This window comes from Ascaphus truei, chromosome 5 (assembly GCF_040206685.1).
Source record: "Ascaphus truei isolate aAscTru1 chromosome 5, aAscTru1.hap1, whole genome shotgun sequence".
Taxonomy (NCBI): domain Eukaryota; kingdom Metazoa; phylum Chordata; class Amphibia; order Anura; family Ascaphidae; genus Ascaphus; species Ascaphus truei.
This window is the reverse complement of record NC_134487.1, coordinates 256,615,078-256,639,930: the sequence shown is the minus strand read 5'-3', so window position 1 is coordinate 256,639,930 and position 24,853 is coordinate 256,615,078. Positions and strand designations below refer to the sequence as shown.

The following is a 24,853-nucleotide window of genomic DNA, read 5'->3' as shown; positions in this document are numbered from 1 at the left end:
CAGAGACAAATGAAGGCCGAAGATGAGATATTTTGGCTGGGGGAGGAGGTGGCTAGCCTCAAAGACGGGATGGAGGACCAGGAGAACAGAGACAGGAGACAGAACCTGCGGATACGCAATGTCCCTGAATCTGTTCTCCCTGACCTCCTCCGACCATACCTCTCGAAGCTCTTCTCTACCCTCTGCGACGATATTGACGCCAGGGATCTGGAGATAGACCGGGCTCTCGGTCCCAGGTCAGAAGACCCAAACAGGCGCAGAGACCTTATCATAAGGTTCCACAGTTACACCACTAAGGAAAAAATCCTGACAGCCTGCCGCGGCAAAGGGCGATATTATATTTCAAGAAGAGAGAATCCAGGTCTACAATGATTTATCCAGGATTACAGTTAACAGACGGCGAGAGCTTAAGCCCTTAACTCTTCTCCTGCGAGAAAATGACGTCCGCTACAGGTGGGGAATCCCATTCAAACTAACAGCGCGCAGAAATGGGAAATTCCTCACTATCAAACGCCCGGAGGACATGGCCTCGTTCGCAAGGACACTGGGCCTCAACCCCCCGCCCTCTTGGGAGGAAGGAGTTCGCCCGAGCCGGGAAACAAGAGAAGGAGACGGGACCATTAGAACCTCTCGCAGAATCGCCGCCCAATCGCAGTCACAAACAAGAGGAAAATAAACTACTCAAAAACCAAACTCACACTGACTTTTACTCCTAGTTGGCCGTTGCCGCAATCCTGTTCAGGCGCAAGAAGGATAGCGCGTTCCTGCTGTGCTGTTGGAGAAGAAGCCCTCATCGATCCTACCGTCAGCTGACCACCCCGTTGAGTGCACCTAGACGAGAAGAAGCCTCATCGATCCTGCCGCCAGCTGACAACTCCGCTGAGGGCACCTAGACGAGAAGAAGCCTCATCGATCTTGCCGCCAGCTGACCACTCCGCTGAGGGCACCTAGACGACGCGTCCAGAATCCGTGCCTCACCGGAGATCTGCCTGCAAAGCGACAGCACACCCTGCGCAGTGATTTAGAAGCAGAGCCAGGGAGAAGATGCCAGCTGAGGCCCATGTGTGGGGGGTGGGAGGGGAGGGAGGGGGCTGAGGAAACTGCAAGGCGAGCTGATTTGGGGCCTATTAAGATCCTTCCTTCTGGCGGAGAACCGACGAGACGAGGACATGGCGCCAGCTGTGGAAGGTCGTACCCGCTCCTGTAGACGGTCTGTAATGGGAGGCGGGGGGGGGTTAACGAGGGAGAACTGGACACGGCCTGATGCCGCATCCCATACAGAGCTACTGTCGAACACCTACGCCCACCCAATCGTACCTGGGCTCCCCCCTCCCGGGTCCCCTGTCCCCCCCCTCCCCGTCCCCCCTCCCAACCACCTCCCTCTCTGCCCCGGTTCCCGGTCCCCCCTCTCCCCTCCCACCATGGGACCCTCCCCTCCCCATAGAAGCACGAGTAAGACACCAGATCCCATCACATCTCTGCCTAGTAACAAAACAATAAAGATCTCCCGCGGCGCTCCTACGCGAGATCACTGTCTGCGATCCCGGGACCCACTTCGATCCGCTCCCCTTTCCCCCCTCCCCGACCCCCCCAGGTACGAACAATGGAGTGTGATGGGACAAAAACAATAGGCCGGTAGTGGCAACAAGGACAAAAATGGGACTGCAAGGACATATGTGCCATCACTAGCAGACCAGGCATGACCCTCCAACTGTTTTCATAAATGTTAGTTCTGATATATGTTATACGTGCACTTCAGGGTGAAATACCCCTGAAAGACCCGTGTGAGCCTGCTGGATCCACCCCCACCCCCCCTCACCGCTTGCTTGTTGGCCCTCCACCGTCCCCCCCCCCTCACGCACACTACCCCCCCCCCATATGCACACCCCCCTACATTCACACTCCCCCCCACACACACACTTCCCCCCCCCCATGCACTCCCTTCCCCACCCCTCCCCCCCTAACACCCCCACACACACATCCCGTGCCCACCTGGGCTCCCCCCCAACCCCCCCTCACCCCCCATGACCATAAAACATACTAGGGTCCTCCCGCCCTACTAACAGTTCTCGTGACAAAACAACAGCCACACAGTCACCATAGCAACAGCATCGTCAAGCTGCTACTACGCCTCTCGGCTCCTCACGCACCCTCAGCTCCCAGTGTACTCAATATCCGTGCAGCCCCTCCACCGTTGGGTTCAAATATAAGCTCATACACAGAGGCCACCTCACCCCGCAGCAAGGGCACTACTAGAAGCGAAATTGTAAATGCAGAAGTTATTGTTATGAGGTCGGCTAAGAGATTCACCAACGGCTTTCCTATAACAGCTAACCAGTCTCACAACAAAGGCACTGACTGAGCTAGATGTGTGTATATTATTGTCTAGGTTTGTTATGGTTAATGTTATATATGATGTCAATGCTATTTGTACGGCTTCTGAAAAAGTTTACCCACAGGGCTTCTTCGATATAGCTGACCCTCCATGTTGGGAAATCACTGTTTACGTTACCCGAATGTATGTTTGTGCAAAAGTTTACCTATATCACCTGATCATCGCAGGCCACCACTACCCCATCATAGAGACCCTTCCTTTCCCCCCCCCTCCATTCCCCTCCATTCCCCCCTCCCTAAACCGCCTCCCATCCTTCTCCCCCCCCGCTTCCCCCTCCCACACTCCCCCCGCCTTTAAACACATAGGGGAAAATGATTAAAAAAAAAACCACCTAGGGGTCCACACCCTCCTGGATGAGCCGGTCCACACTCCTGGGTTTACCCCCCCAAGGACCCTGTGTCCGAATGCCGGTACGCAATCCCGGCTACACTCCTCAGGGGGCGCCCTCAGGCCCCCACCCTCTTTTTCTCTGCCTGCTGGTGCTGTCCCAGCAGTCCTCTACCCCCCTCCCACCCCCCCCATCCTGCTGACCCAGACCCAGATAAAAGGTCATCCTCTTCCGCCAGATACGAAACTTCAACCCCACAGACATAGTAGTCAACCAAGATCCCCCGGTTGGGAAAGGGGTGATCTTTAAAGCCCCCTTCAGAGATAACAAAAATGGTTAAGCAGGCCCCAATCAAACTTATCTCCCTTAACGTCAAAGGGCTGCAGAGCCACAGAAAGAGAAAACTAGCTCTCCAGGAGATGAAAAGATCCCAAGGAGATATCATCTTTCTCCAGGAGACGCACTTCACAGACCACGAGCCACCTAAAATATTTAATAATACATTCCCGATGGGCTATTACTCCTTGTTCAGTAGCAAGAAACGAGGGGTCGCTATCTTAATCCGCCATGGAACTCCATTCAATTTTGTCAAAAAAGTTTCAGACCCAAGGGGTAGATTTCTTGTAGTATATGGCTCATTGGCGGGCATGGCGATCGCCCTGATCAACCTCTATGCACCAAACGAGAACCAACCAGAGTTTTTGAAAAAAGTTCTAAGTGCGATTGACCCTACCTATCTATCTTCACTGATAGTGGGGGGCGACCTAAATATGGCTTTGAACCCATTGGAAGATAGGACTCGCCCCTTAAACCGCCCTCACACGGTACCCTCCCTAAAGACGGGAATGGCATTCAGAGAAATTATCAAAGAATTCTCCCTAGTGGACATTTGGAGATCCCAACATCAGGGCCAAAGGGACTATACCTTCTACTCCGCACCCCACCAGACCTATTCTCGCATTGATTACCTTTTTACAACCAAGAATGTCTTGGAGGCCTCCCTAAAAACTGATATAGGCCCGATCACATGGTCGGACTATGCCCCTATTTCATTAACTCTCTCTGTTCCATTCACAAAGTCGAGCACATTTAACTGGAAACTAAACGATTCACTATTGAATCACCCGGAAATAGAGAGAGAAATCAAGTCAGCCCTGTCAGAGTACTTTAAAACCAACTCAGGTTCAGTCTCATCCCCAGCGGTACTATGGGAGGCCCATAAGGCAACCATCAGAGGTACTCTTATCTCTATAGCATCCCATAGAAAAAAAGTTAAGACAAAATTACTCAAAGACTTGACAGAGAAAATAATCAAACTAGAACAGCAGCACAAATGCAACCCATCAGGGAAAATATACAAAGCCTTAACTGCGGCTAGAAACGAGTTAAAAAAGATCCAGCTAGAGGATGTCGAAAAAGCCCTCCGATGGACTAACCAGAGATACTACGACAAGGGTAACAAAGCTGACAGACTTTTAGCCAGCAAATTAAGAGGGGTACAAAAAAGGTCCCAAATAACTGCGATTAAGAACAGGTCAGGTGACATATTGTATAATGACAAACACATTGCGGAGGAATTCACCAAATTTTATACCAAATTATACAACCTCAGAACTCAGGAGGATAATAACAGAGCATCAAGGCTCACAGCAGTCTCGAACTATCTAGACAATTGCAATCTCCCATCCCTAACAGAGAAGGAGAATGAGACGCATAACGGGAAGATCACAAAAGAGGAATTGGCACACGCGGTAAAAGCACTAAAACTATCCAAAGCCCCTGGCCCTGATGGGTTCACAAACGCCTACTACAAGAGATTCCACCCGTCCCTATCACCTCACTTGCTAGACTTGTTCAACTCCTTTATGGAAGGTGATCCCATATCAGCTTCAATGTCATTGGCCAACCTGGCAATAATCCACAAAGAGGGCAGAGACCCAATGCAGTGTGGGAGCTATCGCCCCATATCGCTTTTGAACAACGACCTTAAGCTGTACAGCAAAATACTAGCTAATAGATTAAACCCCATCCTACCCAGACTTATCCATAGTGGGATTTGTCTCGGGCCGACAGACCTCGGACAACACCCGCAAGATCATAAACATAATAGACCACATCAACCATACAAATACCAAGGCAGTTCTCCTGAGCTTGGATGCAGAGAAGGCGTTTGACAGAATCAATTGGCTATTCCTAGACAAAACCATGCAAAAATTCGGCTTCAGGGACTCATTCCTAGAGGGGGTCCGAGCATTGTACCAAAACCCATAAGCAGCAATTAAACTCCCGGGAGGCACAGCACAAAGATTTTCAATAAAGAACTGTACAAGGCAGGGTTGTCCTTTTTCCCCTCTCCTCTTTGCCTTGACGATCGAGCCACTGGCGGCCAAAATACGCGAGAGCGTAAACATCCAGGGCATACCAATTGGCGACATAAATGATAAAATCTCGCTTTTTGCCGACGACATAATATTGTCTCTAACCCACCCCCAAACATCCCTTCCCAACCTACATAAAGAATTGGTGGAGTTCAGCAAAATTTCGGACTACAAAATTAATAATGACAAATCAGAGGCCCTACACTTAAATGTACCAGACCCGGAAGTTAATCTACTGAAACTAAACTTTAATTATAGATGGAGTTCCTCATACATTAAATACCTGGGAGTGAATGTATCAGGGAACTACCAATCATTATACAAATGCAACTACCCGGCTTTGTTCGGAGAAATCAAGAAAGATCTGGATAAATGGGAAGATTACCAGATTTCATGGATCGGAAGGATGATCTCGGTAAAAATGAATATACTCCCCAGATTGCTATACTTCTTCCAGACACTCCCGATCCATGTCCCCGGCTCTAAACATCCAAAACAAAATGTTTAATTTCATTTGGAAGGGCAAAAGACCCAGGGTTGCCAGGTCGGTCCTCCTGGCATCGAGGGGAAGAGGGTGCCTGGGTGTCCCAGATATCACAAAGTATTACTTAGCGGCCCATTTGAAGCAAGCCGTAGTGTGGAACGCAGACCCGGGCCTCTATTGCTGGCTTGACATTGAATCCCACTACGTAAAAACGCCTTCCCTGCAGGCCCACCTTTGGTGCATAGACAAGGGGGATAGACTACCCCGCAGTTTTGACCTTGGCGCTGTAAGACACACCTGGGAAGTTTGGCGGAAATGCAGAACGAAGTTTAAACTAACAGCACCAAGCTCGCTGCTTACTCCGATCCATAACAACCCCCACTTCCCCCCAGGATGTGAACCCAAACAATTCGACTATTTCCGACTGAAGGGGATCAGGGTGATCGCCTACCTGCTGAGCGGTGGAAGGCTGCTGAACTTTCAAGAATTACGTTCAAAACACGAGGCTCCAGAACTGAGCCCCTTTAAGTATCTCCAAATTAGACATTTTCTCCCAAAAATTTCCCCAAAATTCGAGTTTCCTCCCCTCACCAACTTTGAGAGGCTATGCCAAACTGGCACGCACCAAACAGCCTTGATCTCTAACATATATGCTGGCATGGAGATAACAGCAGGCCCCTCCACTCACGACTACATGTCCAAGTGGGCGGCGGAATTAAATATAGACATAGATAGAGAAGACTGGGAGGACATATGGGACGAAGCTTCAGGAACTTCCATTTGTACCACAACAAAAGAGAATATCTATAAAATCATGTTCCATTGGTATCTTACCCCAGTTAGATTGAAGCAAATATACCCCCTGGCCTCAGATCTATGTTGGAGAGGCTGTGGACAGAGAGGAGACATGGCTCACATTTGGTGGTCATGCCCAAAAATCCAAAATTTATGGCTTTCAATCCAAACTTTAATCCAAGAGGTAACCAGCCTCACAATAACCCCAGATCCACTGACCTACCTCCTGGGCAGGCCAATAGAGGAAATTGACCGCCCAGTAGGAAAATTAATCTCCTCCATGCTTACTGCGGCTAGGTGTGCTATGGCATTCTCCTGGAAAAAGATCTCTCCCCCCTCCATTCATGTGGTTAAGAGAAGAATAGATGACGTAATGCTCATGGAGCGACTGACAGCGTTTCTCAAACGTAAGACTGTGGGTCACTACAAAATATGGGAACCCTAGGAGGTTCACTGACACCCAAAGGAACCCGAGCTGAGAAATTCTGATTAACCAGACCTTGGTCTGAAGGATGATTGGTTCAGCGGGGTGGGGGAGGCTTCCCCTACCCCCCCCCCCCCCCTTTTTTTTTCTTTTTCAGACCTCTCGCTCCCCTGGTCACCCTGTGACCCAGAGGTCGCACCACCCTTGGCGGTACCCCCCCTCCCCTCACTTTTCAACACGGTAAAATGGAAAACCAATGTGAATTAGGATACTGCGATGTGATATATGCCTGTAAATCTGCCTATTTCCTAATAAAAATGTTTTAAAAAAAAAAAAAATGAAGGAGATTAATTTCCATACTGGGCGGTCGATTTCCTCCCTCGGTCTGCCCAGTAGGTAGGTCAGAGGATCTATAGGGATTGTGAGGTCTGTGACCTCTTTTATTAGATTTTGAATTATGAGCCAATATTTCTGAATTCCTAGACATAGCCACCAAATATGGGCCATATCCCCTTTTTGTCCAGCATAGGACTGCCCTCAAAAATTATGTTTGATTTTCATTTATACATATTATATCCTAACCAACAATGTTCTTGAGTAACAGCATGATAAACTTCATGATAACCAACACATAACGTACAGCATAGTAAGGTCTGGCTGATAAGACCAACGACTCTAGTTGTGTACTCGGCTAGGGCGGGCAACCCTAACATATACATATTGTATTCAAATCAACAATGTTCTTAAGTAACAACATAGTAAACTTCCTGGTAACTAACACAGAACGTATAACATAATAAAGTCTGGCAGGGTAGTCCAAAGACTCTAGTTGTGTTCCCGGCGAGGGCACGGTGGTCACGAAGTGTGACAGGCTACCTGCTCGGAGCATTGCTGAGAAGTACCCTTACTGGTGTGTGTTTTTGATTTTTTTAATAAATCAGTTCTCTATGAGAAAATATTTATAGCATTTAAAAAAAAAAATGAAATATTATAATGTAACACGCAATTTTTGTTACTATAGCAACCATTTACAAAGTCACATCCCCTTCCACTTCTGACACACCACTTTTTGAACCCTGTCCTCTCTCTAGCAGTGCACCAATTGTATCTAGTGACTGCCTGGTCACATGATCTTCCCCACAGAACTTTGCCTCTTTGGTCCTCTTCTGCTGCACTAACGACCATTTAATGAACCCCCGAGCCAAATCTTCAATCGATCACAGGAGAACGGATCGATTGGCAACTTAGCTAATTACTTACCACTGTGTGGATTGTATTAATCCACATATTAAAGGAAAACATTTTTAGATAATTTAAGTCTGCAATAAATCTGCAATAGTCATATGCAGCATGCAGTCACAACTTTTCAGACTTTTAGCTGCCGGTACATAGGTGTAGCAGTTTGAATAAGTCTAGGGCCTCGATCCCAGTGATCGCAACTGCACGCGTGAACAAGAGACGGCCCTCTATGAGGCCGGCCCCAGTCAGTCCGTGCGCATGCACAAAGCGCGATGGCACAACCACATTGGCAAAAGTCAAATTTGTCTTTTGGCACGGTGGCCGAGTTATGGCTACATCACGGCAGCGGTTCAGCCAATGAAGGTGAACCAGCCACGTGGCATCATGTCCACGCGCCCCCCCCCCCCAACCAATCACGAGCAATCAGAAAGACACTGATTGGGGTGAAAGCGCCGCAAGGCGCTCTAATGTGTGCACTGGGGCCGTAGTCTACCACTCAATCTCATGCAGCAGTTCATGTAAATCTGCCAATGGTATTATGCAGAATCAGAATTAATTGTACCACGGCTAGAGCTGCATCATGGGAAGAAAAGCCTCTGCGTTATAAGCCTGCAGCCATGTCAGGGTTTTAGAGTCAGTGATATCTGGTGGCAACCAACTGAATACGGGTCCTACCAGGAGGAAAATTAGATCTATACCTACAATTGTTGGCTGCCTAATAGGAGAAGGAAGAAAAAACAGACAGGTAGGACATTGCCTTTATAATATATATATATATATAAATAATAACACAAATAACTGTAATGAAAATGCCACTGATGAAAATTCAGGTCTATGTTCTGGACCACTTATTCCATTTATTATTGCAACAATTATTTTATATTACACTAAACATTAAACCTAACATTGCAATTTGTTCACGTCGGTACACTTCAAAAATAAAAAGTTTTGAAAGCGCTGTACACTATGATTTCATCTATTTAGAAATCCAATGTTGTTCCGAATTGGTACTGAACCTTGAACCCCAACATGCTGTATGCTCTGTATTCGAGTACAGTATTTTCGCAATACCTACCTCACACCTTACTTGCCATGAGACCAAACAGAAACAGGAGGGTCCGTGAGTAGTGTCAGTTTAACAGTGACATCTTGCTAAAGAAAGTTATATTTTCATTTATAACCAAACTGACCTAATGGTATGTTATGAATGCATTAAAGCAACAATACTACATTCCCCTTATTTTTATATGTAAAGCACGTGACAATATAGAATTCTACATTCCTACCTAAGGGCTGTTATATAGTGCAGCCGCGTGATACGCCGTGCGCGCGCACGGCATTTATAGACGGCTGTGGTTAGTCAGCCCTTCTATACAAGGGCCACGCGCGAGCGGGGAGCTGACAGCGGGGAAAAGGAAAAGAATCTTTTTGCGCCGCTACCGGCGTTGAATGTATGTATATGTATATATATGTGTATGTATTTGTGTGTCTGCACAAATGTAATAAATATTTTATTTTTAATAAAACACACACACACCCCTTCGAACAGGCACGTGCGCATGGCCGCACACACTATATGACAGCCCTAAACTGGCAATACTTTGGTGCTCCTGTAAAAATTCTGATTGTGTGCCTAACGAAAGGCTACAACAGACAAGAGAAGCCCAATGCTACATCCAACATGACAGAAATACACAGTAAAATACTTATATATTCTCTTGAAAAGGGGTCATTTAGTTTAACCCTTTGGCCAAAGTGTTGTAAGCTTGCGAGCCACGAAAAGGCAGACACCCGTTCGCAAGTCCTAACACTACCAGATAAAATACGAATATACCTCTATTAGGATTAAAATTCTCATTTACCTCTATTAGGAGGGAGAAAAACCACATTGGATCTATATTCAGTAGAATGAAAGGACCTACTAACTTGGGAAGTGGGGAGGGGCGGGCTTAAAACCTGGAAAGGAGGAGCCACCAACCCCCCAACAGCTGAGAATAGGTTAACAGAACACAAAACCCCAGCAAGCTCTTTTTGGGAACCCCTGAGCCCCCACAAAATATATGTATGCATTTAAGTGTCAAAATGGAGTGCTATTGGCTCCATTTTGACACAAATACATACATATATTTTGTGGGGGCTCAGGAGTTCCCAAAAAGAGCTTGCTGGGGTTTTGTGTTCTGTTAACCTATTCTCAGCTGTTTCAGCTGTTGGGGGTTGGTGGCTCCTCCTTCCCAGGTTTTAAGCCAGCCCCTCCCCACTTCCCAAGTTAGTAGATCCTTTCATTCTACTGGATATAGATCCAATGTGGTCTTTGAGAATTTTAATCCTAATAGAGGTATATTAGTATTTTATCTGGTAGGGTTAGGACTTGCGAACGGGTGTCTGGCTTGTCGTGGCTCGCAAGCTTACAACGCTTTGGCCAAAGGGTTAAACTAAATGACCCTTTTTCAAGAGAATATATAAGTATTTTACTGTGTATTTCTGTCATGTTGGATGTAGCATTGGGCTTCCCTGTCGTGTGTTGTATACATATGCCATGCTCAATAGCACTCCATTTTGACACTTAAATACATACATATATTTTGTGGGGGCTCAGGGGTTCCCAAAAAGAGCTTGCTGGGGTTTTGTGTTCTGTTAACCTAACGAAAGGCTACCTAACGTTGTGCTGTGAAATGCTGCAGCTGATATGCAACTGTCTGTATTGAGTCAGCGTGAGGAAAATTCACAAGCATCTCACAAACACTCTGCAGTATAGTCCATAGACACTGTAATGGCCCATTGGATTAACACAGCGGGGGTACCTGCGTTTGAATGTGACTCTCAGCCCAGTACTATTCACACAGCATGAGTCCCATTCAAACACAGTGACCCCCCACTGTGTTAATCCGATGGGCCATTACAGCGTCTATGGACTATGCTGAGGAGTTTCCCCAACATGTTCATAGAATTCTTCAGAATCTGGGCCAAAACCGACAGTTGCATCTGTATATTAAAAAATGTAACACATTATTGTTCTTTCAGAGTAATAGACAATATGCTGTTGGGAACACAGCAACAGATCAAATTGCAGAGCTCAAAAAGGGTTTGTGTGTGTGTATGTGTATATAGAGTAAGTGGATAGGACTTTCTAAATAGTTGCTAAGCAGCCAAAGGATGATCAGTACATTAAAAAAAAATAAAACATGGCATTAGGACTTTGAAGAAAAAAAATGCAGACAGTATTATCTAATACTACAGAATTTATTTTTTTATTTAAAAAAAAAATAACAGGATTTTAATGTTTCGCGGCCTTAAATAAAATAAAAATAAAAAAAAACCCCACAAACAAGTGGAAGTATTTCATCAACATTTTTCAACCTCTAGAAGCCATAATAGGCCTGAAACATACATTTTGTTGCAATCTTTGATACGATAATCTATAAAGAACTCTTGTTGATAAAAAGTATCAACAAATGCTGCAACCTCTATCATTTTGTGATCATGACGCATGGGGAAGACGGCTTCACAACACATTGAAATGGGCCCGAGTGCGCTTTAAATATTTGGTGACATTCTCTACATTTATCTTTTTTTTACACAAACACTTTATTGCAAAATAGTATGGTAAACAGTAACAGGTAACAAGTGAAAATGGTTATCCAAGAGCTGTGTCTTCAAGATTTCATGAGAAGTCTGTTTCGCCAAAAAGTTTTTGCATTCAAATCTGTATTGCTCTTAAGAATAATACAATCTCATATTCATATCCTCTAGAAGAGATTTTGTTTACTTTTCCAAACAGGAGAAATCTGGTCCTCCTTTGCTGTAGTTTCCTGAAAGTTCTGCTCCACTAAAGTCAAAGCCAGGATTCTGTTGTAACAATGAGAACAACAATGAATTTGATAACTATTTCACATTAAACCATGTTAAATAATTCCATCCAAGTCAGTAGTTTCTTTTTATTATTTTCTTTTAATGTCTTAATAAAAAGTGCATTCTACACATTTTCGAACTAGGCACCAAACCCTTTTTACAAACTCCATCAGAACCTCTAAAATGATACATTTTCTGTAGGGTGAAGAAACCTAGAAAGTAGCGTAAAAAACATTAAAAGAGCTCCCTAAAAATAATTCCACACCCATGACCTGCAGAGGAAAATAATCTCTCTTCTTACCTCTGTGGTACCCCAGTTCAGCTGATATATTTAACAATACAACAGTGGTTTCCACCCCTCACGCCCTTACCCTCGTCACCCTCACCCCCTCTTACTCCCTTTACACACTATTCTCTCGCCCTCCGCCCTCTTACCTCTACACTCTATTCCCCCCCGCCCCCCCACTACCCACACAAAGTATGCTGCCATGGAGGACTTGAAGAAAACAAAATATCGGTAGGTAAAATTTCTTATTTTCCTCAGCGTCCTTTATGGCAGCCAGAAACAGCTGGGATGTTCTAAAGCAGTTAAATAGATTGGGTAGGTACAGCCTTTGTAGCCAACAGAATAAAGGCTTATAAAACATTCCTCTCAAATCTCACATCAGTCGAGGCCCAGAGATCTAACCTTTAATGTTTAGTGAAGGTATGCAACGAGGACAATGTTGCTGCCTTACAAATGTTTTGTTCGGAGGCCTGTGCGTTGTCCGTCGTAAGAAGTTGCCATAGCCCTTGTTGAATGAGCCCCAAATCGTCTGTAATGGCACCATCCCTACAGAAGTAGAAGTTTCGCTGATGGCTGTTGTGATCCATCTTGAAATAGATGTGGCTCAGGCTGCTTTTCCTTTTCTGGGACCTTGGAAAAGAACAAAGAGCCTTAAGGTTTTCCTAAAACCTCACCTGTCTTCTGGATATACGCGGTCAATGCTCCAACTACACCCAGATTATGTAATATTCTCTCCTTTTTCATAAGAAGGATGAGGGTATAAAGAAGGGGCCACGATATCATGATTCATAGCAAACTCTGATACCACCTTTGCATAGAAGTGAGGAGCTGTTCACATGACAATTTTATCATGATACATCTGGAAATACAGTTCTTTGCATGATAACGCTTGCAATTCTCCAACTCTGCATGCTGTAGTGATTGCTGTAAGAAATAAGGTGTTGATGGTGAGCGTTTTAATGGATGTTACTCAAAGGTTCAAAAGTTGTAGAAGTGAAAGCCTCCAAGACCAGATTCAGAGCCAATGAGGGTATAGAAGCCTTTATCCAGATGGATGCCCTGATTAATCCGGCGACCATAGGATCGAAAGCAATGTGACTATTAAGAAGGACGCTCCAATGTTGACACTTGAACCTTCAGAGAAGCAGGCTTGAGCCGTTTTTTAAACCCTAGTTGTAGAAACTGGAAGATCTGTGGAGTTGTCGCATGGAGCAGAGTAATATCTTGATTGAGACACCACTTAAAGAATATCTCCCATATTCTGTTATATATAGCTGAAGTGACATGTTTCCTGGAGTGAAGAAAGGTATCAATTACCTGGTCTGAAAATCCAATTTCTCTCAAAGATCTCCGCTCAACCTCCCCACTGTCAATTGAAGGAAACCAGGATCCAGATGGAGAATCGCCCCTCTGCCATTTACATAGGAGGAGGAATTTGCGATGAGCCTGGTGAATCGAGATATGGAGGTATGCGTTTCTCAGATCAATTGATGCCAAGGTTTAATAGTGCTCTGGTATCCCTGACAATTTGGGGTACCAATAAAAGCCCCGACCATGCGGATCTTGCAGTACCGCTGAATGGCAGAGTTTAGGTCCAGATTTTGAATACAACAAAAGAAAACCAAGCGCAAATATTTAAATGTGATGAACATAAAAAACAGTGTAGGTAATAAACGTGATATACAATCCCTGAATGTAGTGCACCTGAGAAGGACTCAATCCAAGTCCGTAAGAGAATGATGGAAAAAAGTTCAGGAGCGCAAATAACTGCAGGTACATGTGACGAAAGAGAATGCAAAAATAGTTCAATACAGTAATAATAATTCAAATGACCGAGTAATACATGAATAACCCACTCACATGGTCCATTAAGGGTTCAGGCGATGTGGTTATCCAGAGTGACCAACTCGTGACCACCGGACACCCTCGTAGTTTATCTGTCAAAGCCAGATGAAGAGATGGAGGGGACAAATGGGGGGGGGGGGAGGGGACAGTCCCACATAGGAATAAAATAGAAAATAGTGCAGATTGCTGTATAGATTAAAAACAAATATAGTTATACACCCACAAGCAAAGTACAAATGTAGATGTTGACACCACCCAGGGTCGGATTCTGGAAGGGACGCAGCACTTTCTCTCCCACCGATGTTCTAGCTGTAACGGTGGTACATAGGGAACGATGTTATCACCCGGGGGCAGAAGAACCAATTATTGGCTGAGAATGTTTCCAAGATGTCCAACACCTGAGCAGTCCTTAAAACGCCTACGCAGCTCAACGCTACGGGTTTCACTCTATGGAGCTTCCTCAGGAACATCAGTAGGAGAGGAAGTTATGCGTCCCTTCCAGAATCCGCCCCTGGGTGGTCTCAACGTCTACATTTACACTTTGTTTGTGAGTGTATTACTGTATTTGTATTTAATCTATAAAGCAATCTGCACTATCCATGTATTTTCTATTTTTTTTTCCTGTGTGGGACTTTCCTCTAACCTCCCCCGCCCCCCACCCCCTAAGAACTACTGAGCCTGCACAGACTGTAGGCTCTGGCCTCCTGAAAACTATGTTTTGGTGGTCCCAGAAAGGAAGTTCTAGGTCCCCTTTTGTTGTTGTTGCAGGAATTGGTCCTTGGTGCTAGAGAGACTACTAAGGATGTCATCCAAAGCGTCTCCAAGATAAAAACTATAAGGGCTCGATCACACATGTGTGATCATCCCCAGCAGACGGAATGATACGACACCACGCCACCACGTGACGCGCTCAGCCACCTACCCAGCAGACGGAATAATCCGCGAGCGGGCGGGGGGAGCAAGCGGAGTGTGCGGGCCGGAGGGAGCGCAGTCCGTGGAGAAGCCACTGTATCCCCCTGTTCCCCAGACGCTAACAATTAGAGAGCAAGCTCTGCAGGGCAGGCGCTGTGCCTGCACCATTCACACATTCTTGGTAATACATTATAAAATTACATACACACGCCAATATAATAAATATTAATACAGCATATGTTTAATATCCCCCCCCTCCCCACTGCCGAACCACCAGATTACATGTCGTCCCCCGTCCCCCCTGCCGAGTCTCAAATTTCAACAGCCAATTTGATTGGCTACTGAAACTGACGTCACGCTGCTGCAGCCTGGAATCACAGTTTTGAAAGACTCCAGCTACAGCAGCGGCGATGACGCCGTGCTTCGCAGTCAATCGTAGTTTCAACAATGAACACTACCATTGGCCGCCAGGGGTTGGTGACGAACACGAGCGCACGAAAGTTGTGTAGCGCGGTGTGTGCTCCAGTCCTAAGGCAGGGATACTAAATTCAATTTGGATGATATCTGCGGCCCAAGGTTTCAACCACAGCACCTGCCTGGCCTCTACTGCATATGCTAAGGATCTCGCTGTAAGCCAGATGACGTCTATGGATGCGTCACACCATGGTTTGGAAGTTTTCTGCATCAATTTGGTCTTGCAATTGGAGATCCAGATTTTCAGAATTCTGATTATGCTGGCCACGGTAGTTGCAGGTTTCAACCTGTACCCAGAGTGGTGTACTTCTTCCGTAACACGTCCTCAATACATCGCTCCATAAGATCTTTAAAAGAGGATCTTCTAGAGGAATAGTCACCTGTCTCGCTATCCGTGCAACTGCTGCGTCCACTTTAGGATTACTCCATGTTTTGCAGTCTTCTTCCTGGAATGGATAAATTTTAGTAGAGCGCCACATCGCATTGCTACTTTTTCCGCCAGTTTCCATTTGCCAGTGCATGTAGCTGTGAACCGGGGAGAACCTAGCCACCTTCCTGGGGCCCAGAAATTCTTGATCCAAGACCCGACCTCATTCTTAGGGCCGACAATGTTTAATCTGGTGCATGTATTCTTAAATAATCAATAGAATTCACTTTGAATGACCCAAACTCTTTCTGGACCTCCCATTTGTCCAGCTCAGAAAAGGCAGACTGATCCTGAGCGTTCAAGAGACTGTCGTCTTCCAAATCTACCGACACTTGGGATCGGGAACGTTTGAAATTACCCTGGGATCCTAATTGCTCAAGAGTGCATGAGAGGGGATTTCATCCAATGAAGATCTTTAAAAAGGAGAAGGAGAATCTCCTGTCATTTTCCTAACGCAATTTATGCTCAGCCTTTTAGGATAAGAAGGTGGTAACCTGACATCGTAGATAAAAACATATTTGGATGTTGTAGCTGCTTTCTTGGGCATAGTAGCCCGAGAGTCCAGATGTGGCTGCTTGGATTACCGGTTCCTGAAGCAGATGGGGCAGACATATTGTTAAGAGCAGTAATGCCAATATAGCTGCTAGGAAGAGTAATGAGGCAATGGGAGTCAGCAGTGCAACCCTGTCAACAATGGGGTGCATGGAATAGCTGTTTGGAAGGCTGCAGAGTTCCAGAGGCAGAAACTGCTTGTTCAAGTTTGCTGTCCTGCTGGCTTGTCCTGCCTCCGTGCTCCACCGGCGTCCCATGTGACAGGAAGTGACGTCAGCAGCTCACTGCCTGATCAAGAGTGACATGAATAACACTGGCAGTCTAGGTGTTCTCTCTCTGGTGGACAATTTAAGAGCGGCCAGTTCGAGAGAAAGCAGGTAAACCTAATCCACAATGCCAAATTTCCCAAAATATCAGTGGGAAAATATACGTATCCTTCTCCCATTTTAGGTAGGACAAGTATAACGGACCAGGGAACAGGCCACACCTCCTTTATACATGCACCAGAACTCGTCCTACCCAGCTAGAAGGAGGAGTTATATCCCAGCTGTTTCTGGCTGCCATAGAGGACACTGAAGAAAAACATAAAGGTCACTGGAGTACTAAATGACTCATGGGCAGCTAAAATGGCTAAAACAAATCCCACAGAAGTTGGATACATTACCTCTCTCTGGAATCTCTCCAATGTAAGCTTCTTTTGCATCTGATCCTGGACCAATGGATCAGCAGAATATTCTCCTTCTAGTAAAGAAGCCCAGCAATTGGCAGCATTTCGATTTGACTTCATTAAAATGATCCTTATAAGTTTCCTATCCTCTTTCAGCAAGAAAAAGAAAGTAACATTACTAAAAGATTTAGCATTTTGCTTCAGTCAACCACAATAAAAAAAAAACCTGTGTATCTTAAATGACCAACACGAATTAAGACTACATTAACTGAATGCTAAAAGCATGAAGCACACCTTTATGCCCAGTTAAATTCACATTCTAGAGTTATAACATTGCTTTTTTAGTTGACTTGGTTCTAACCCAGGAGAGATAGAACACCCAAACAAGCAGACACGTTTCCATTTTAAACATATAACCAATATTTAAGGAACTTAATGGAGGAGATTAAGTTCCAATAAGGGTTTCGGAGTTTGAATGCATATTAACAGCCATTCAAGTCATTGCGGGATTGAGCTCAGATAACTCTTTTTGGCGCTTTGTGAATCCCAGCAAATGATTCTATTATCTGATCTTCTAAAGCAGGGCTCTTCAACGGGCGTCCGGCCAAACCATGACCACAAAAGGGCCTTGATGTGGCTCTTGGACTGTCTGTTCCTGGTAATTCTATACCAGTTGCTTAAGCATCCAAGTGCAGTTTTTCCACACAAACTCACTAATGATTTCATGTAAATGTATATGATACAGATCTTATACATGCTTATTAAATGTTTAAATAAGCGATAATAGGGAACGTCACGTTGCATAGCAACCAACCTCACACTGATGAGACCCAAAAGGTCGAAACAGCTGCCTGTGTGTAGATTTACTGGCTATGCACTTCTTCGACCAAAGATGTGCTGAAAAGCTGTGCAATAAGGCAGGCAGTTCATAGGGGTCCATGTTACAATGGATGAAAAGTAAAGAGTGACATACTATGCTCATCTGCACATCATTACCCAGAATCCCTGGCTGCAGTGGAAGCATTGTTTATCAAGCGATAATGGGGAAAGACAAAGTTGCAGACCTGTGAGACATGCAAATACACAAGTGGTATTTTCATTTACTGAACACAAAATGAGAAAGCATAGCATTTAATAGACAGGACAAAATGACCAGGCCATTGGCAACTAAGTCTACAGGGCAGAAGTATGGTACTGAGCTTACCTAACGTCCATGTTCCCTCATCGGTTATTGTAGAGTCAAACAGTTTTCCCTGAAAAAATAATGTAATATATTTAATACTAACCATAATTCACTCATATATAAATGTGTGTGTATATTTTGTATGTGTTGGGGAGGCTCTGATCCAGCAGTGGACTGACAAGGGCTGAAGATGATACAGTAAATATACACACATGAACATATGCATCCAGAATTATGATGAATCCCTTTCCACTCCATAAAAGGGCAGCTGCACCTGGAATTTAGACACTTGCCTTCCAGACTCAACACTTAAGACTTTACAGTGGAATAGAACTTCTTACACACACTATACATTTTTTTTTACATCCCGAATACTGTAATATTCTAATCACTAAAAAAGAAAATATATACATATATAAATAGTCTTACCTATTTCTAATAAAGGTGCTTGAACCCAACACACTGTCGTTCCCTTATAAAAACACATGTACATACCGTGACACACATACGTGCACACACTGATGGCTCCTTGCTTCAACAGATAAAAGAACACACAAAATGTGACAATGGCAGCTTTGAAAACTACAAGAAGTTATATGTAATCTTCTTTCATCCCAACTAACCCTCAACTGAATCACGAATAGCTCCTGTCTAATGTTCTTCATTTTTCCAATGTCAGAAGAGACTCATACATCAGTGCATATCCCCTATACTGTACACCCTATCAGTATTTTTTTTATTTACGTGTGTCCCATGAATGTTGGTAGAAAGACGCAAACAAAAAAAAAATGTTAAATTCCAAACCAACCACAAAATAGATAGGTCACAATATATAAATACTACAAACCCTAAAATTATATAACTCTAAATCCCTCAAATACTCTTCATAACCAATAAAGCAGCTTTTTTCCCAACCCAGTGGACTGACTTTCTACATGGGGATTATAATGAGAACAGTAGGCGCATTGCCAAAGCCTGCAGTGCTGGCAAAGCTATGTTTGCGCTCCTGATTAAAGCACACAATGCTCCCAACTGAACAATGGTTGTTTATTAATGAACCCAGGATCATTATACAATTCATGTATTACAGAAGTGTGCACTTCTACTTGAAAATGGGGGTGGGGGTGTTGCCCGTGCAGACTTGTGCTGAACAAACACAGTAGCAGACAAGAGAGTAGTAGCAAGAGGTAATCAAATCACTCCTGTCTCAGCTCACCATGTATGTGTATCTTTATTTTTATATAGCGCTTCACAGCAGTAATACACATAACATAATAATATAACACATAATGGGAATAAGAACGTGAGATAAAAGTAATTTTAGAAAAAAGAAGTCCCTGCCCCAAAGAGCTTACAATCTAAGCGGTGAGTAGGAAGAATGTACAGAGACAGTAGGAGGGATGTATGTATATAATAACTTTATTTCATATAGCGCTTTCCTCCCAATGGGACTCAAAGTGCTTCACAATTACAGTATAGTGCGCGGTACGCAGCACATAGGAATTTTATAGACCGTACATCTTTATTTATACAACACTCACAGTATACTCAGCACTTTACAAGAGAGACAATACAAGAAATACAGACAATAAGTGCAACAAACAAAATCGCACAATAGGAAAGAAAATCCCTGCCCCAGAGGTGTGACAACTAAATGGTATGTTGGGAGACAGAGACAGCAGGATAAGGATTTATACAGTACATATCGAATTTTGGTAACAAATGGCATCAATCCCCCAGATTTAACAAGTCACTAGCATTGGTGCCCTTTGGCCATTTAAACCAATGGCAACCACAAAGTGGATTATAGTGACCAAACAGGTAAATTATCTTCTATTATATGCTATGTATATGGGAACATACAATTAATCATGTCACATTCATTACAAATGTGACTTAGGTCGAGCTCACATGCAGCCCCAGCAATGCGTGCGCTAGCTGCAGGAGATGGGTCGCGGCGATCGGGGCGTGGCAAACACGTCACGGAGCTGGTTCACCCTCATTGGCTGAACCAGCTCACGTGACGCGGACATCACGTGACTGCAGCCCCAATTTCAATTTTTGTTGAGGCAGCAATGTGTAGCTGCGTCGGCGTGCGCAGCGGGCACTTGAGGAACTACCTTAGACAATCGGGTGAGTCCTTGAAGTGCACGCAGACACAAGCGCGCGCACGTAGCGACGCCGCCACCGTGAGCTCGGCATTACTCCTCACCATGATTCATAATCCCATAGAATGTGTTTTCACTTTGAAGACCAAGTATTCCCATTAAAATGCGATGGGACAAGTAGCACTTCTGCCAGTCGCAAATGCACTTTATCCCTCAGAGTTGTACATAAGGCGTGTAATATAGTCCTCGCGCATGCGCTACCGTGCGCATGTCAATTATAATTTCAGGGTATGAGTCTGCAGTTGCTATACTTCAGACGCGCGCGCACGCTAGGCCGTGAGCGGTGGCGTGGCAGACCAGGGAATTGCGCGGCCCAATTGTATTTTTGCGCTACCGCCATGCTGCGAACCAATCACAGCGCAGCCTAACGCTGCAATGTCAAAGGCCGTGCGGTCCAGCGATCTGTGCTCAAACTGCAAGAGTTGGGTCGCAGCATTTGGGGGTGTCCACGTCACAGAGCTGGTTCTCCTTTATTGGCTGAACCAGCTCACGTGACGCGACTGCAGCACCAAATTTAAATTTGGGTTCTGGCGGCAAAATGTCGCAGCGGAAATGCTGTAGTTTGCCGCCACAAGCATTTTCTAGTGTGACAACTGTTATCTACTAGCCTCAAAGAGTGACGAACGTGCGCGCGCACGTCGCGTAGCATCCTGTATGATCTGGGCCAAAGTCACGCGCGTCACCGCTTGCACCCTAGCAACTAAAACAGCACGCACAGCAGCAAGGACTATATTACACGCTTCAGGCTGCGGCCCTGCTGCCTGCGCTGCACGCGCGCCTGCAACGCTGGTGGTGCGTGCAGCCGAATTCCCCGGTCTGCAGAGCTGCAGGGGAACAGACAGGGGGGCGCGGCTGTGATGTCACCCGGAAGGTTCGCCCTCATTGGCTGAACCGCCCGGGGCGTGGCTTAGCGCTCTGTCGCGACTCCTGATCTCAATTTTTTTTAAGAGCAGGTGTTTCTGTCGCAAAGCGCGGCGGACCCGGCCCCATTCTGGGGCGGTCCTAGTCCCTACAGCGTCCGCCACAGCGGGCACTGCAGTAGCCTGCAGGGACCTGGTCTAAGGCCGCGCTTATAGTATTGGCGACGACGACCGATGACTTCACCCGTCGCAACCAGCGAATGTTATCATTTGATTTTTAGCGACGTCATGAAAGGGGGCAGACCGCGGACTCTGATTGGTTTAGAGTCACATGTGGCGAATGTCTCTAAAAAATCAAATAGACCCGGCTTAAAAATTTTGGCTCGCGACGTCGCTCTTACTAGAAGCGCTTGCGACGGAGTCAATGTATTTGATTTGGAGTGACGTTGCATCGCTGTCACAAGGCACTTGACGGCGATGCGACATCGCTCTGAATCAAATGAATTGACTCCGTCGCAAGCACTTATAGTAAGCGCAACGTCGCGTCTAAAATTTTGAAAGCCGGGTAAATTTGATTTTTTAGAGACAGTCACCACATGTGACGGTCTCTAAACCAATCAAATTGCGCGGCCCGCCCCTTTTAGTGACGTCACTGGCCTTGTCGCCAGTGCCGTCGCTAAAAGTTAAATTACAACGACGGGTTAAATTGGCGACGGGTGACTTCATCTGTCGCTTCGCCAGCACTGCAAGCGCGGCCTAAGGCTGCGCTTCAACTGATCAGATTCAAAACCTCACTGCTTCCAGTAACCGAATGTGACTGCTGAATGGGAAATGTTACCCCCACCCAGTGCTGCCCCAGGCACCTTAAGGATGTCTCTCCCCTGCACCGCCAGAGCGATGTCCCTGCTCCCCAGTTTGCACTGGATCTCTCTGGCCTGTGTGCCTGGAGGCACCTCGACCTCAATGAAAACATCTTCCATAGTCTGGTACCAGCAACCCCAGGGAGTGTGACAGGGCACCACTCCGCTCCTCTCATCGAAATGCACCGACATGACCACCGGACGCCTCGCACTGTGAGGGGAGGAAGGAGGCGTGGGACAGAGCACTGCGCGTGCGCGGACACAGGGCACGCAAATCATACTAGGACGTCCCGTATCAAATAAAACAAATAGATCACAGGCTGGCGGCCATATTTGATGCTGGCATAAAATCGCAATCCGTTTCGGCAAATATTAGAAAACCGGTTCAAACAAACCGCAGCACAAAAAGCACGAATAAAGAATAGACGAAAAAGCTCCACCTTATATAAATGTTTTGTTTTACGTATAATAGATTGTCGGCTCAATATAATGATATATCAACCTGATTTTAACAGTCCCGGTGGTTTCTAAACCAGAATCAAATATGGCCGCTGGGACGCGAGAAGCGTTCTGGCCTCATAATGTAAGAAACCGACTCCCTTCTACAATTGGTTGGGTTGACTGTCCATCAGCTTTTCTACAACCAATGAAATTCTTCGCTGACTCTTAAGAGCGGGACCCAAAGACCGTATTTGACAGTCTGCCGTACCCAAGTCATGACGTTGCAATGACAATGTTCTCTTCCCAGCTCCCAAAATGCAGGTTAACAAGCAGCTGTTACCTTTACTTCTCTGATTGGTCCGCCGTTCTTCGTTCCTGATTGGCTGCCTCGCCCGTGAGCCTGCCGGGAGCTTTAATGCTATTGGTTGAGTTGTCTGTGCGTCGTTTTAAAGAGGCGAACAGTGAGAGGTTTTGAATTTTATTTGTAGGGAGATCGGTTAATTCCTATTAACGTCAGATCGCTCTGATCAGCGGACCGGCTCCTGCCAACATGTCCTTTCCGGCGGCTCAAGTACTAAGTAAGGGGGAGCTTCTTGTGTCAGCATAATACATTAAGGTGCATGAAGGGATACATATTAAGGCATACACTTAAAGAGAAAAGGCTCTCTACTTGCTTGCATTCATTACAAGGTGAATAGAATAAATGACTTAAATATAAGGTAACTTTTACTTCTCTAATAGTAAAATAAGGTTTACATTGCTAAACATAATAATAATCAAACATCGACACATCTAAGGCTGCGTCCATAGAAGGACTGACAGCGCTGAGCAGTGCGGACGCACCACGATGAGCCCCGTCATCCTAAATGACGATGTCTTGAGAGGGGGCTTCCGTAGGCGTGCTGAGGCGCAGGGATTTTCATCCAACAGGAGAAAATGTTTTCAGACCACGCTGAGGACGTCACGCGGCTGCCAACATCCAATCAGGGCGAAGCAGCGTGACGTCGGCGCCGTGACGTTGAGGTCGGCACTTCGACCCCTGTTGACCCTGTGATGTCATAGCTCCGCCTCCCGATCGCACACGCTGGCTCAGCGTAAGTGCGGAGGAGCACAGGCTGCCATTAATATGGACAAAGCCTTACAAACATAATAAAAAGGCACAAGAGCAGTATGTCGACAGATGGCATACCTCAATGTGGCATAGATATCAAGAGAAGTAAAAACAACTATAGGAACCCTCGCTCTGCCTAGCATGAGGAGAGGGAGTCCGTATATATACTAAACAAAGAAAAAAGCCATCCCAAGTGTGGGCACTCGGACCCCTGTGCAGTGTAATGGTGATTAGAGATTTTTTTTAAATAACTTTTAATATGCCATGTAAAATAAGGGAGTACTGTAGATCAAAAAACGATGACGTGATAAAACCTAAAAATAGTTTAATGGACATAAACGTTGATATGTTGGTGTAAACTGCTAAGTCATGTACAATAACAGAAAAAAGGAGGTTAGGGAATGATCAACTGAACCATACTAATTGAAATGATAAATAAGTGAATGACAAATCAAAGTCGATAATTATAAAGGGGGTGCAAACTGTGAACTGAAAAGTGAATCAGTGAAAATAAAGAGTACAAAGTGATTGTACCCCGAAGAAAATTCACTTAAATGCACACCACTAATTAAGATATAACCTTTTATTATATTACTTAAAACATATATTACCGAATGTGTATATAACGGTGTTATAAAGAAATTAAATCAAATAACAAATGCACCAGAGTCTCCTCTCATATATAAACACTCCTACTAAATAATAATAGTAAGGCGGTGGGGACTGAGTGGTGCAATCAGCCAGGGTAAAAACCCATCAGATCAGTGAATAGCACAGATGGTATATTGACAGGAAGGGCATGGGGCGTGGAAAGGCGGGGGGGGGGCGTGGAAAGGCGGGGGGGCGTGGAAAGGTGGGGGGGCGTGGAAAGGCGGGGGAGCGTGGAAAGGCTGGGGGCGTGGAAGGGCAGGGAGGGGCAGAGGGCAGGGAGGGGCGGGGGGGCAAAGGGGAGGGAGGGGTGGGGGGGCAAAGGGGAGGGAGGGGTGGGGGGGCAAAGGGCAGGAAGGGGTGGGGGGGCAAAGGGCAAAGAGGGGTGGGGGGGCAAAGGGCAGGGAGGCAAAGGGCAGGGAGGGGCGGGGGGGCAAAGGGCAGGGCAGGGAGAGGCAAAGAGAGGGGTGGGGGGGCAAAGAGAGTGGTGGGGGTGAAAGCTATTCCATGTTGAGCATGTTGTGATT

At 45.7% G+C, this 24,853-nt stretch overlaps 2 protein-coding genes across 13 annotated transcripts in view; one reads left to right on the top strand and one right to left on the bottom strand.

Moving 5' to 3' along the window:
• Positions 1 to 11,264: 11,264 nt before the first annotated feature.
• NUDCD2 (NudC domain containing 2) lies at positions 11,265 to 22,534 on the bottom strand. 3 transcript variants are annotated; one of them, XM_075601918.1, is made up of 4 exons: positions 22,111 to 22,534; positions 18,260 to 18,308; positions 17,053 to 17,204; positions 11,265 to 11,889 (listed from the first exon to the last, which is right to left on the bottom strand). In XM_075601918.1, the coding sequence occupies exons 1-4, from the start codon at positions 22,300 to 22,302 to the stop codon at positions 11,806 to 11,808; spliced, it is 477 nt and encodes a 158-aa protein (XP_075458033.1). In that variant the 5' UTR covers positions 22,303 to 22,534; the 3' UTR covers positions 11,265 to 11,805. The 3 variants fall into 3 exon arrangements, with proteins under 3 accessions (XP_075458033.1, XP_075458031.1, XP_075458032.1); XM_075601916.1 differs by having other exon boundaries at positions 22,130 to 22,429; XM_075601917.1 differs by lacking the exon at positions 11,265 to 11,889 and adding an exon at positions 12,506 to 12,808 and having other exon boundaries at positions 22,130 to 22,528.
• Positions 21,946 to 24,853, top strand: part of LOC142495861 (myoferlin-like) — a 101,362-nt gene continuing 98,454 nt past the window's right edge. For 7 of the 10 annotated variants that reach the window (XR_012801838.1, XM_075601907.1, XM_075601909.1 and 4 more), the window contains exon 1: positions 21,947 to 23,145. Coding sequence is in view for 7 of the 10 variants with exons in the window: in XM_075601907.1 (XP_075458022.1) it covers positions 23,118 to 23,145 (28 nt within the window). In the remaining 3 variants the exon portion in view is untranslated. Of the gene's footprint in view, positions 23,146 to 24,853 lie in introns of all 10 variants that reach the window. The other 3 variants (XR_012801839.1, XR_012801840.1, XM_075601911.1) reach the window with 1 other exon arrangement.

Bases quoted from the DNA above. Each gene is read 5' to 3' on its own strand.
- NUDCD2 (XM_075601917.1), bottom strand. From the start codon at position 22,405: ATGATTTGCGTGCCCTGTGTCCGCGCACGCGCAGTGCTCTGTCCCACG. The intron at 18,309-22,129 runs GTGCCTGGGGCA...TTATTTTTTCAG, and splicing joins AGGGGAGAGACATCCTTAAG to GGAAAACTGTTTGACTCTAC. The intron at 12,809-17,052 runs GTAATGTATCCA...TTCTTTTCCAAG, and splicing joins TGGAGAGATTCCAGAGAGAG to GTCCCAGAAAAGGAAAAGCA.